The 12,616-nt window shown below is 35.7% G+C and overlaps 1 protein-coding gene across 2 annotated transcripts in view; it reads right to left on the reverse strand.

Moving 5' to 3' along the window:
- Positions 1–327: 327 nt before the first annotated feature.
- SUCLA2 (succinate-CoA ligase ADP-forming subunit beta) overlaps positions 328–12,616 on the reverse strand; it is a 43,124-nt gene continuing 30,835 nt past the window's right edge. For both annotated transcript variants that reach the window (XM_058685385.1, XM_058685376.1), the window contains exons 7-11: positions 9,022–9,183; positions 8,784–8,926; positions 3,641–3,761; positions 3,097–3,185; positions 328–1,110 (exon numbers count right to left, since the gene is read on the reverse strand). In XM_058685385.1, the coding sequence (XP_058541368.1) occupies positions 1,036–1,110; positions 3,097–3,185; positions 3,641–3,761; positions 8,784–8,926; positions 9,022–9,183 (590 nt within the window). In that variant the 3' untranslated portion in view covers positions 328–1,035. The remainder of the gene's footprint in view (positions 1,111–3,096; positions 3,186–3,640; positions 3,762–8,783; positions 8,927–9,021; positions 9,184–12,616) is intronic.

Genomic DNA, 12,616 nt, shown 5'->3' on the forward strand with positions numbered 1-12,616 from the left:
ATCTACACAGTTAATCACATTCTATTAACACTGTTAACAGTTAAATATCAACTGTTCTAAGCAATGAACAAAAGACTGATACATACACACACAAGGACACAAAGGAAAACATGTTTGTGTTTTTTTTTAAAGAAAGTACAGATGATTCACACGTAAATATCAGAATTCAAGGGAAATATTTGTAGGTAGCTCCATAATATGTAATGTCATGCCCCAGTACGTGATCTACAAATCAGTTCCTTGGAGATGTTTAGTGCAATGATGAACACATCACCGTCTACTGTGTTTACTTAGAAAAGGAAAAAGAAAAGAAAAAAAAAACATTAATCCGAGTTACACTGAGAGATTTTTATTAACTTAAACTGCCATTATTAATTTTGTCTGCCAAGTCCTTAGTGAATATACCTTTTATTTGATATAAACCTACAGGTTCTTATCAATACCACAGGATCATGAAAACATACAGTAATCAGTGTTTTGTAATGGTTAAAACAATGTTCAAATAACAAGTTACTTCACTGAAATACTTAAAAAGAATATTTTGGGGAGTGTTTGAAGGCTCTGTTTATAAATAGTAATTGATATATTTAGATAGGTATTTGGTTCTGAAGATAAACACTTCTTATATAAAACATTGTTTTAATACATTGCTCTACTAATGAGGCTAAATTACATATATTTCTAGAGCTAAAGAATAAAGCTTTATCTTCATATTTATTTTATTCATAGGACTCTTATCAATGAAGAATGTTGTATCTAACAATAAACTGGCATACTGCGAGTGACATTCCATAGAAGTAAAAAAGAAGGTTGCAACAAAAAAAAGAGATCACTGCGTTACACATTCTTTATACAAAGAGCCCACTCTGAACAGAGAATTAAATGCAGAGCAAATGCTTTTAAAAGTTTTTGTGCCGAGCTGGCAATTACAATCTCCACACAATCAAGAGAAAAGGAACAATAATAATACAGAACACAGTATTTTTAACGATTATATCACATTTAAAACCTTCAGCCATCCTCTGGGTTCTCGGATCAGATCGGCAACTGAAATTTCACGTCCACTTGGGCTTGCTTGGCTAAGGTCACTATTTCAGAGAGCTTTACAACCTGAAAGGAAAATACAAAGCATCTTTTATCTCTTCTTTTCACGAAACCATAAAATGAGAACTACTGATGAATGTGAAATTAATGCACAGTAAGTCTTTTTCATTTAAAACATCTGGGCTATTCTGACATTGTTATAAATCACTTCACACTCTTACAAGCATTTGCCACTCTTGAAGGATAGTCAAATCTGACACGATTCACAACTCATGCCTCAGTTCAATACTTACTGATTTTATATATATTCCGACTGAAGATGTATATATATTTTATACATATTCCAATTGAATATATATGTGTGATATATGTATATAAATCTTCCTTATTGCTTAAATTTTTTTCTCTTTTAAAGATAGAAACTGTAATTGTCTTAGCTGGATGCCACACAGTGCAAAGCACATCTCAATAAAAATCTGTTTAAATAATATGTACACACCTTAACTTGCAATATTGGGATAGGAGCTTGGGTTTAGGGAGTTAGTTAGTATTTTACTTTTCATCAAGCTGAATTGCAATGTTGTCTCTATAATCTAAGACTAACCAGCTGGTACCATACAAAGCATTACACAAAATAAACATGTCAAAAAACAACAAATTCAGCTTCTCTCCTGCCCAATAGAGTAGTAAAGAGAAGGTTTTGAAGTTAGGCCCCTTGGGTTCAGATCCCATTCTGATACGTATGATGTGATCTTGATGAATAATTTATTTAGCCTCTGTTTCCACATCTATAAAGCCAGAAATTATATAACCACATTTGTAATGAGACAATACCTGTAGAGAAAGCTTAGCATTGCATGCACAAAAAGCAATAAATGGCAGCAGTTGCTATGATCATCATCATCACCATATTATCATCTATACTATTATAACCTCCATAATCTCATAGTCAGAAGAAAAACACTAGTCACAAATTAAACCACCTGCTCACTTTTATCTGTCAGGGGTCCATTTAATCAAGATTCTACGGATTCTTCTACTTTCTTTCCATGTCCACAAAGCTTTCTGGAACACCTCTGTCTACCATTCCTTTGCTCAAAATCTTAAACTCAAGATTAAGTGTAAGTCCCTGTGTCACTAAAGTGCAACTGATTTTTATTTACCAGTGAGTACTTTCCCAAAGTATGTCCCAAAGAAGGACAAAAGACCTTTATTATTTTTATAAAATGATAACATACTAACTTAGCAAATCTCAAAAGCCTATTGCTGATTAAACCATATAGCCCCAGAGTATTCCGTAAAATGTCTATAAACAAAGGTAGGAAAGAATCAAAAGTTCTCATTTTCAAAACACCTTTATGTCTACTATGGGGTGTGCTTCAAGATAGGTTATTAAGTAAAAGAAGTGAGGTAAAATACATATTACCATCAAATAATGTGAGAAATGTAGACAGACAAACACACACAGATACATATACACACACATTATTTGCTTATCATTTTAAAAATTGGAAGGATGAACTAAAGACCTCTTTTAAAAACTGGTTATGTGTGGGGAAAGAAGAAACAGGGAATGAGTATAAAAGCTAGATTCTCTGAATATACCTTGTTTTATAGTTTTGACTTTGGAACCACGCCATATCTATATAATATAAAACAAAAATTCCTTTAAAAATAAATAAATTATGGGTGCCTGGGTGGTTCAGTCAGTTAAGCATCCAACTCGACTTCAGCTCAGGTCATGAACCAGCGCTGTGGGATTGAGCCCTGGGCTGGCTGAGGCTCAGTGCTGAGCGTGGTGCCTGTTTAAGACTCTCTCTCTCCTGCTCCCTCTACCCCTCCCCACCCCCACCTTCCACGTGCATATACGTGTGCACTCTCTGTCAAATAAATAAATAAATAAATAAATAAAACTTAGATTCTAAAATGAACAGGCTAATATTGCTAATAATGAGTGTTTTAGCTGCATATCCGGAGCACTGGACCCCTTACACCTATCATCCATCTTACACACTTCGCAAATCTGTCCCTAGATTAGCACAGCCTGCTTACCATTTTAGCAGCTTCATCCAAGTCATCACAAGCAAGAATTTTAAGTCCACTGTCTGTTATCAGGGCCTTAGCATCATCAACTCTTGTACCTGGAAATGATTTATGCAAATATAAAGATGTTTTAAATATTCACACAAAATCATTTAAAATGTCTGCCACAATATGAAATTTCAACATAGGAGTACTTCCATTATTTAATATAAATGCTTCTAAAACCAAAGAAAATACTGTAAAAGTCCAGAGTTACCTCATGAAATATCTTGGTTTACCATGTCAATGGTAACTCAGGAAAGTCAGAATTCAAAACAAAGCACAACAAATAAATCATGTGCCAAATTATACCAAGCAAAATTATAAATATTTTTGCCCAATGTCAGAATTTTTTTTAAACCCACATTTAAAAAAATTCCTATTACATAACATTTTTATTTGAAAGACATAGCTATTTGAAAACTGTATTTTAAATGAACTGAACTCCTTGGAATTAGGAACTTTTAAACAATTCGAGTTCAAGGAACAACTGCAAGATATCTTTTACACTCACCTTGTAACCGTACCACAATTGGTATTTTAATTTCCAAATCCTTTACTGCCATAACGATACCCTGTGCAATAACATCACACCGCATGATTCCTCCAAAAATGTTAACCAGAATAGCCAGTACCTGTGAATAAAATGCTTTTTGTAGATTAAAACTTAAAAACCAAGGAGTAGGTATCCTTCCTTCCCAAGAAAATACTAGTGTCTGCCTTAGGATACAAATTAATTCCATGGTAACATTTTCAGATCAAACCATCATACTCTCTGTACTCTCATCACTAAAATTTATGCAGCCCACCACCCACCAGAATTTATTCTCCCCAATCTGGGTAATTTCAATGCCTGGCTCATATTCTCTAGTCTCCTCCCATATGACAAAGACTTCCGGACTGCATTTACTCGTTTTCTATTAAGCATAGCCATACACCACACCAACAAGACTGCCCCAGATCATGATTTAAGATAATGTCACATGCAAGATCTCCAATTTAGTGTTCACTACCTGACTATCATTCGTTCTTCATTTATCCCCATCAACTCAACCAACTTCTCACACAAAGCAGAACCTCAAAATCACTCAACTTCTCCTGAATACCCACTCCTGGCTACACTTCACATCCAAACCCCAAGGCCCGTTTGGATCAGCATTCTTTCATCATCACTGATAAGTCTGAATCACTGTTCTTTGATCATTTCCTCCCCCAAATCTTTTTTATTTCTTAAAGAGTCTTAGTTCAGGAATACCTGGGTGGCTCAGTTGATTGAGTGCCAGACTCTTGGTTTCAGCTGAGGTCATGATCTCACAGTTCATGAGTTCAAGCCCCACATCGGGCTCGCTGCTGTCAGCATGGAGCCTGCGTCAGATCCCGTGTCCCCTCTCTCTCTACCCCTCTCCCACCCATGCTCTCTCTCTCTCTCTCTCTCAAAAATAAAACATTAGAAAAAAAAAAAAAAAAAGTCTTCATTCACCTATACCAGAGCTTCCAACTAGTGAGCTACAAATGATACAAATGGGTTACAGACATACCAAGATATTGTTCCCCTCTACCCTTTGGGCAGCTAGGAAGGTTCTGGGACAGCTAGGGCCTCTGGGACAGTGGCCTCTGACTATAAGCAACCTTCTCTATTTATCGCCTATACCCCTTTGAAATATCATCTTCTGTGAATGACAGGACATTAAAAAGGTTGAAAAACACTGAACAATGCTATCCATTCCTTATCTTTACCACTCTTATTTCTAGACCTTTAAGAAATGAAGAAATAGACTAGAATTCATAATGACCTTGGCACCCTCTTATCTCCCTCCCTCCCACCTCATCCTGCATAGCTTCAATGCATACCACAAGCATCATCTAACACTCTGGACTTAAAGTTACTAGATCTCTACCGTGTCACTTTTACCTCCAGTCCATTTCAACTAATTACCACCAAAGCCAAATCCTTGACTTGACCAGAATGAATGTTTCTAGAATATCAGCTACGTAAATCACACTCTGCTTAACCTCCTCTCCTTGTGCCTATTATCTCTAACTCCATCAAAACCCAGTCTTTTCCTCTTAAAAGCCTCTATTCCCTGAACCTTGTTCTAATTTCCCAGACTCTCAGCAGATCTGACTTTCTTCACTACCGAGCCCAGAACCTGTGGCTGAGCAATCCAATGATACTGTCAGCTGCATGCTTACTTCCTCCATACCCTACCTCTGTCAAGACCAGTATGCCTCTGCCATCCCTTCAAAGAGTGCACCACTGGATGATTTCAACCAATCAGTTTACTCATCCCAACTTCAAGGAAAAGCAAAAAAATGAGAACAACAACAACCCTGATACACTAGCGTAACCTGAAGGGCGGCACAATAATGACTCTTCATCAGCAACCCTTTCTCTAGTGGTCTGTCTCATACATCTCACTTCCCTCATAAGTCTCCTATCCCACTTCAAGGACTCTAATTTTTAACATGTGATCTTCCTTTCTCCAATGACACCTCAAGGAGAGAGTCGAAAACTAATCTCATCCCCTAATTACTGTGTTGTATCTCCCCCAGGCCTTCACTCTGTTGACTATACTCACTCTCTTCTTCATCCTCAAATCTCTTCTCTCTCCAGCTAGAAACAGCTCATCTTCCTGGTCTTCTAAACAAACAAGCAAACAAACACACACTAAATAGCTCTCCTCGACCCCACCTCCATTCAACTGCTAACACTATGTTCTTCTGTGCCTTCAGAAAAAGTACCCTGAAAACATAATCTCGCCTGGATGTCTCCATTCCCTCAATTCCTGATCACAGTTCAACCCATTACAACCTGGTCTCTGCCCCGTTCTCCCCTACTGTTCTTGCTAGGGTTCCCAATCATCAGTTCAATCCTTACTCTGCCTGATCACTCCTACAGATGGACACTACTGCCCATCCCTTACTTCTCAAAACCCTCCACCTTGCCCTTGGATGTCACCGCTTTCTCCTCATCAGCAACTATCTGTCGGTTTCTTTTTTCTCTTTTATTGGGTCTTCCTTTTCTATTCAATCCTTCATCCGGGAGGGCGGGGAGGGGAGGAGAAGGGGAGAAGGTTCCACTCTTGGTTTCCTCATCTCACTCACATGGGTCATGTTACCAAATCCTAACACTTCAACTTTTCTCACAGTGCTGAGGACTGTCAAATATACATCCAACCATTATAGGAAGTATAGTATCCTTACCACTGCCTGCTAGATACAGTCACCACAATCCAAACTTAACACATTCATTCAGAAATACCTATTTCTCTACTTTGCCTCTGACAGCACAAAAGGTATCACCACCCAATGATTCCCTCCAACCAAGAGTCCTAAAGTTAACCTAACCAACCCTTCTCCATGGCCTCCCAACACAAAAAGGGGCAAAAATGAATTTAATGATTCTATTTCAGAAATGCCTCTAAATCAGGTTTCTTTGTTTTATTCTTACTGACACTGCCTTTGTCCAGGACTTCTCAATATTTTTGAACAAGTAGGTATAACAACCAAATTGATCTCTCCTGACAGTGCCTCTCTTCTCTCCATTTCACCCTATAGTAGCAGAGTTACTTTCTTTTAAACATATATTAATATTACATGTTTAATATAATTATTATATATTATATAACTATAACATATAATATATAATAAGGATATAATATATAATTAAATATATATTAAGTCATATATACAATTAATAAATAAAGAGAAAGGGGATGGAGATATATACATACACGCACACACACACATATATATATGATATATATATGATATATATGGACTAGGATAAGGGGGTTAAAATCCAAATTCCCTAACTACAGATAACAGAGATCTTTACAGTGTGGTCTCAATTGCCAACATTAATCATTCATTCCAATAATGCTATATTCTTATGCATAAGCATCTTCCCATTCCATAAACACAGTGGTCTTCTTTGGACTCTACATGCCTTTGTATATTCTTCCTCTTGCCTAACTCATTCAATTTCTCAAGACAGCTCAAGGAATCATTCATTCAGTGAAGGCCACCCTGATTCTCCCAGTTACCAGCTCAGTCTTCTGTTCTTCCACAGCACTACACTCACTTTATCACCCCAGTCAGACTATAAATGCCTTGAGCAAAGTAACCATGTATTCCCAAATGCCAAGTACAGTGTCCAACACAAAGAGACATGGTAAGTATACAGCTACTTCAATGCTATCTACATTGTCTCCCTAGGTTCCTGGCCTGTTTCCAACTTCAATGCCCTTCCTGTCAGCCCACAACACTGGAAGTCTTCATATGCTTTTCTCTATTCTTGTCCCTAGGCCCTAAAAGCCATACCTAGAAAAGTAATTAGAATTTTAGTTCACGTTAGTAAGTATTCAACAGTTAAATAATTATATAATACTCTGCTTTTTAGAGTTTATGCCAAAAGAAGCTACAGAAATATAGTTCTAATAAGATTTGTTTACTTTTTTGAATAGTTATTAAACAAGGGAAATAAAGCACTTTTATTTCTCATTTTAGTTCAATGCTTTTTGTAAAACTAAATATGGCAAATAATTCTATAGGCTCAAAGAATGGTAAATTAAATTTTTAAAAACAATTCTAGAGTCTAACATCACAAGTAAAATGTACATTGTTGGCATCATCAATAATAAATATTTATCAATGACCTCTGTGTACTAAGCATTATTCCAGCCACAGGAAAAGGAAAGAGTAAGAAATTATCTTTACCAATGAGGAATTCTCAGTTCTAAATTCAGTAAAACTAGTTCTAAGGTAGCCACTATCTTATTTTTCTATTAAGTCTTACAAAACCCACATTGGTCACATAGTAGATATACTTCTTTAAAAAATGACCGATAATATGTCTATCTTTTGGATCATGTTTCACATCTCTTGTGTTCTGATAATCATTTATAAAGTCAGAGTTCTAACTTATGGCATATCTGCATATGACAGATTTATGCAAACATTAAAATGAGTGTTTTACAAGCACACCATAGTAAGTGGAAAAAGTGGCTCAAAATATGTTAGCCAAAAAATTCAAAATATACATTTTGAAAGATATATATGAATGAGTGAACTTGATGGCATGTGAATTATATCTTAATAAAGTTGTTTCTATAAAAAATACATATGCAAATAAAGTTGTTTCTATAAAAATATATATGCAAACAGGAAGAGAGAGAAAGGAAAATAGGAAGTGTGTGTATGAGAAATTTTGTGTGTGTGTGTGTGTGTGTGCATGCGCATGTGTGTGAAATATACAAGAACTAACAAGTCAAGAAAAAATGATCAAGTCAATAGTAACAAAAATTACCTGTGAATAGAATTTAAAATAATTTTAATTTTCTTGTTTGTAGCTTTGTAGATTTTTGAGATTTCTGGGCTTTTATGGTCAACTAGCATCTCCAGAATTTTTCCACAGGAATGGCTTCTACACCAGATCACTACCATTTATAGTATTACCTAATACCATCTAATATATCTTCATCTTGTTTTCTAAATTAGAGTGGGAATCTTTATCTTTTTTTTTCTAGTTAACTTTTATTGCATTATTTCAGGAGCTTTTTCCAAACTAGTGATGTCTTTTTGAATTATAACAGTCTACTCTTGTAATGACCACATCTACTAATTAATCAAGTTACTTCTCGTCATTCAAATTTTACCTTTTTATCTGAAGTGATGAGTTTAAATGCTTCTGTTACTTGTTGGACTGTAGCACCACCACCAACATCAAGAAAGTTCGCTGGAGTCCCTCCATGAAGTTTTATTATATCCATTGTGGCCATAGCCAAACCAGCACCATTTACTATCAAGAGGGGAAAATGATTTGTATAAGCAACAGACCCAGAGAAAACAAACTAAGCTCAGCCAATCCAACTTTAACATAAAAACACACAGTACCTAGACAGCCTATATTTCCGTCAAGGCCAATGTAGTTCAGATCTGCCTTAGCTGCATCTTTGTCCCTTTCGTCTTCCTGGGTCCAGTCCTGTAAGTCAAAGATTTTCTTCTGACGATAAGCTGAATTAGAATCAAAATTAATCTTTGCATCCATGCACAGCACTGTGAAAGGAAGAAAAAGAAAGTGATCTTAATTTCAAGACAGACACAATAAACTAACCAATAATAGTTCTTAGTTTAGGGGAAAATTAGGTTTTGTTATTTATTGAAAGTATTTCAATTTATGTTCACAATGTATTCAAACTGTTTATTAAAAAAGAATATTTGGGAATTAAAACTGCTCCATCAAAGTTAGTAGTTCCACACCCACCCTAGGCAGATGATAACAGATAAAAGAGAAAAAAAAGTCCACTTCAAAAACACTTAAAATTTGTTTTAAAATTGCCAAAAATTAACCATCCATGCACCAGGCTAACCCCGTCACTTGCACCCTGGACCCCACTCCCTCTCACTTACTCAGAGACATTGTTCTGGCAATTCTACCTTTCCTGCATTATAAAGTGCCCCCCTTTACCTACTGGCTAAATCCCAACAACTTGCAAAAATGCTGTTATTTTTCCCACCTTAAAAAAGAAAGAAAAATATATTTTGCAACCTCTTCCCCCTTACCCTTCACTTCATGTACAGCAAAAGTCCTTGAACAAATTGTCTGTTTAAACCAAGGGTCAGCAAAAAAACAATATGGCCCATGGCCCAGATATGGCCTATGCCTATTTGGTATTGCCTGTAAGCAAAGAATGGGTTTCACATTTTTACATATTTTTAATGGGTTGTGAAGAACAAAGAAGGGAAAAGAAAGAAGGAGAACAAAAATATGAAGAAAAGCATCATTCGTGGCCTACAAAACCTAAAATATTTACATCTGCCAGCCCCTTTGCCTAAACTCATGGTACAAATTTTTCTCCTGCAATCCTCCCTTAAACCCATTCTAATCAGGTTTTACTTCCAGCACTCTACCAAAATGACTCATATGAAGGTCAATTCTCCCAACTTCACCTTTCAGTGCTTTATCCCTTCCTCACCCCAATATAACTGCAACATTCTCCTTGCTGTACTTGATAAAAGGCTGAAAGAAGTGATCGGTTTCAGCCCAGAAGCCTGCCCAACATGAGACAAAGTTTCAAGTCCTGCTAAGTTAACTGCAAATAACAATAAAAATCAACATTCTTCCAGAGGAAAATAAAAGAATTTCGTCTCTACACCATATTTTACAAAATGTCCAGTATGCAACTAAAAATTACTATATCCATGAAAGAAAAATAGGAAAATGTGACCAATGGTAAAGAGAAAAAGGAGACAAGAAAAACCAAACCCAACACGATCCAGATTTAAAATCAGGGGACTGTGGAAGTTATTTTAAATATGCTTAAGGATTTAAAGAAAAACATGGCCATAATAAAGGACTAGATAGGTACCTCAGTAGCAAATAAAACTATAAAAAAAAAAATCCAGAACTAGAAAGCACAACACCTAAAATGATAAATTCACTGGGTGGGCTTAACAACATATTTATTAGAGATGGGTCAATGGACTTTAAGATAGATAAACAGAAGTTATCCAATCTGGAGGGGGCGGGGGGGTGGGGGGGAAGTGACCTGTTAAACAGTATCATGTTATCTAACATGTAATATTGGAAGTAGAAAGAAGAATGGGGCAGGAGAAAGTATTTGAAAGGACAAAAAAAGACATATCAACCTAGATTTCTATGTCCAGTTTATAGTAATTTGTTACAGCAACCACTGGGAACTAACACAGCTGCCAAAGGACATCAACAGAAACTTTGCAGTCTACTGAGGAAAATGTATGTCCGATAAACATGAAAAATTCTCAACATCACAAATAATCAAAGAATTGAAAAATAAGATACCATGTCCTGATTAGCAGTTTGACAGAGTTTAAAACCAAGATAACAGTCACTTCTGGCACAAGTAGGCATTGAAATGGACACTCTGTAAGTTAGAACAACTTTTCCAGACAACAATCTGGCAAAATACATCTCAAAATGTTATTATCCTGGCCCAATAATCAAACATGTTAAAATATCATTACTCTTCAATTCCAAAATTCTACTTCTAAGAATCTATGTGAAAGCTAATCAAGGCTGCAAAGACTTATATACAAATAATATACAAGCCTTTAAAAACTGAAAAATATTTAACATCAAAAATTTTATCATGTAGTCTTAAGTTTAAAAAGGGAAAGATATAAACTGAATAGATAATATGATCCCAATTACAGAACAGGCTGAAATGAACTAAAATATTAAAAAGGATGTTTGTGGCGGGGTGGGGGGGGATCTGGGTGGCTCAGTCAGCTAAGCATCCAAGTCTTGATCCCGGCTCAGGCCATAAATTTCACGGTTCGTGAGATCAAGCCCTATGTCAGGCTCTGTGCTGACAGTGTGGAGCCTACTTGGGATTTTCTCTCCCTCTCTCTCTGTCCCTCCCTGCTTTCTCTACCTCTCGCTCCCAAAATAAATAATAAATAAACTTTAAGGAAAAAAAAAAAAAAAACGATGGTAGGTAATGAGGTTATAGGAAGTTTTTCCAACCTACCTATGTTTCTTGGTACTTTGCAAATTTTCTGTAAATACGATGCCCTTAATCAGAAAAGGAAAAAAAAAAACAAAAAACTCCTTCAAAATATATAGAAATGCATACAAAGAAAAGATAAACTAAAATACAAAGGGAAAAAAATTAGTTTTTAAGAGAACAAAGACATTCCCTCACCAACAGAATATGGCTGTAGAATTTCACAGCTGAAAGTAATTCAGGAGTCTTGCTTTCAATGTTATTATTACAGAAGCAAAACAAAACAAAAAAACTTTTATACAAATAATTCTCCTTCACTGAACATTTCATTTTGAAAATGTGCATCAGCCTTTACTCTTTATAAAAAAATTTTTTAGTTTTATAAATGACCTCTATGATCACAAGAGAATTTACTCATTCTTCTTTATACAATCATATAAATGACCAACTAAAAATCCATTTCTATAATAAAGAATGTACCTAATTAAAAGTATACAAGTGAAAGATGATCTACAAATGCTTAAGAGATTAAAATATCCAAAGTGACTTGAAACAAAATCAAGTAATGCAGTTAATATAAAGTATCAAGAAAAATTTAGGCTACAATAATGCAACTTATATTTTTTAAATGGCTATACATGGAAGGTATGATCATTCAGAATCTGATTTTCCTTTAAATACATGCAAAAGAAAAGGTGTAAAGTGACAAGCTAATCTTACTTCTCTGTTGGATAGAAATATTAAAAGGAAGCAAGCACCAGACTCTACCCTTTGTATAATAAAGACCCATGACAACTCTAAAGTCTGAAACTTGTGGGAGACTAAGATGGCTAGTTCCTCAAAACTACTGCCATTTACTCACTACGACACTAATTACTCTCATCAGCACTGCCCAAAAGAACTTTCTGCAATGATGGCAATATTCTGTATGTGTGCTATCTGATAAGGTAACCACATGTGGCTACCGAGCAGTTGCAATGTGACTAGTTCGACTGAGGAATATT

This window comes from Neofelis nebulosa, chromosome 1, assembly GCF_028018385.1.
Source record: "Neofelis nebulosa isolate mNeoNeb1 chromosome 1, mNeoNeb1.pri, whole genome shotgun sequence".
Taxonomy (NCBI): Eukaryota; Metazoa; Chordata; class Mammalia; order Carnivora; family Felidae; genus Neofelis; species Neofelis nebulosa.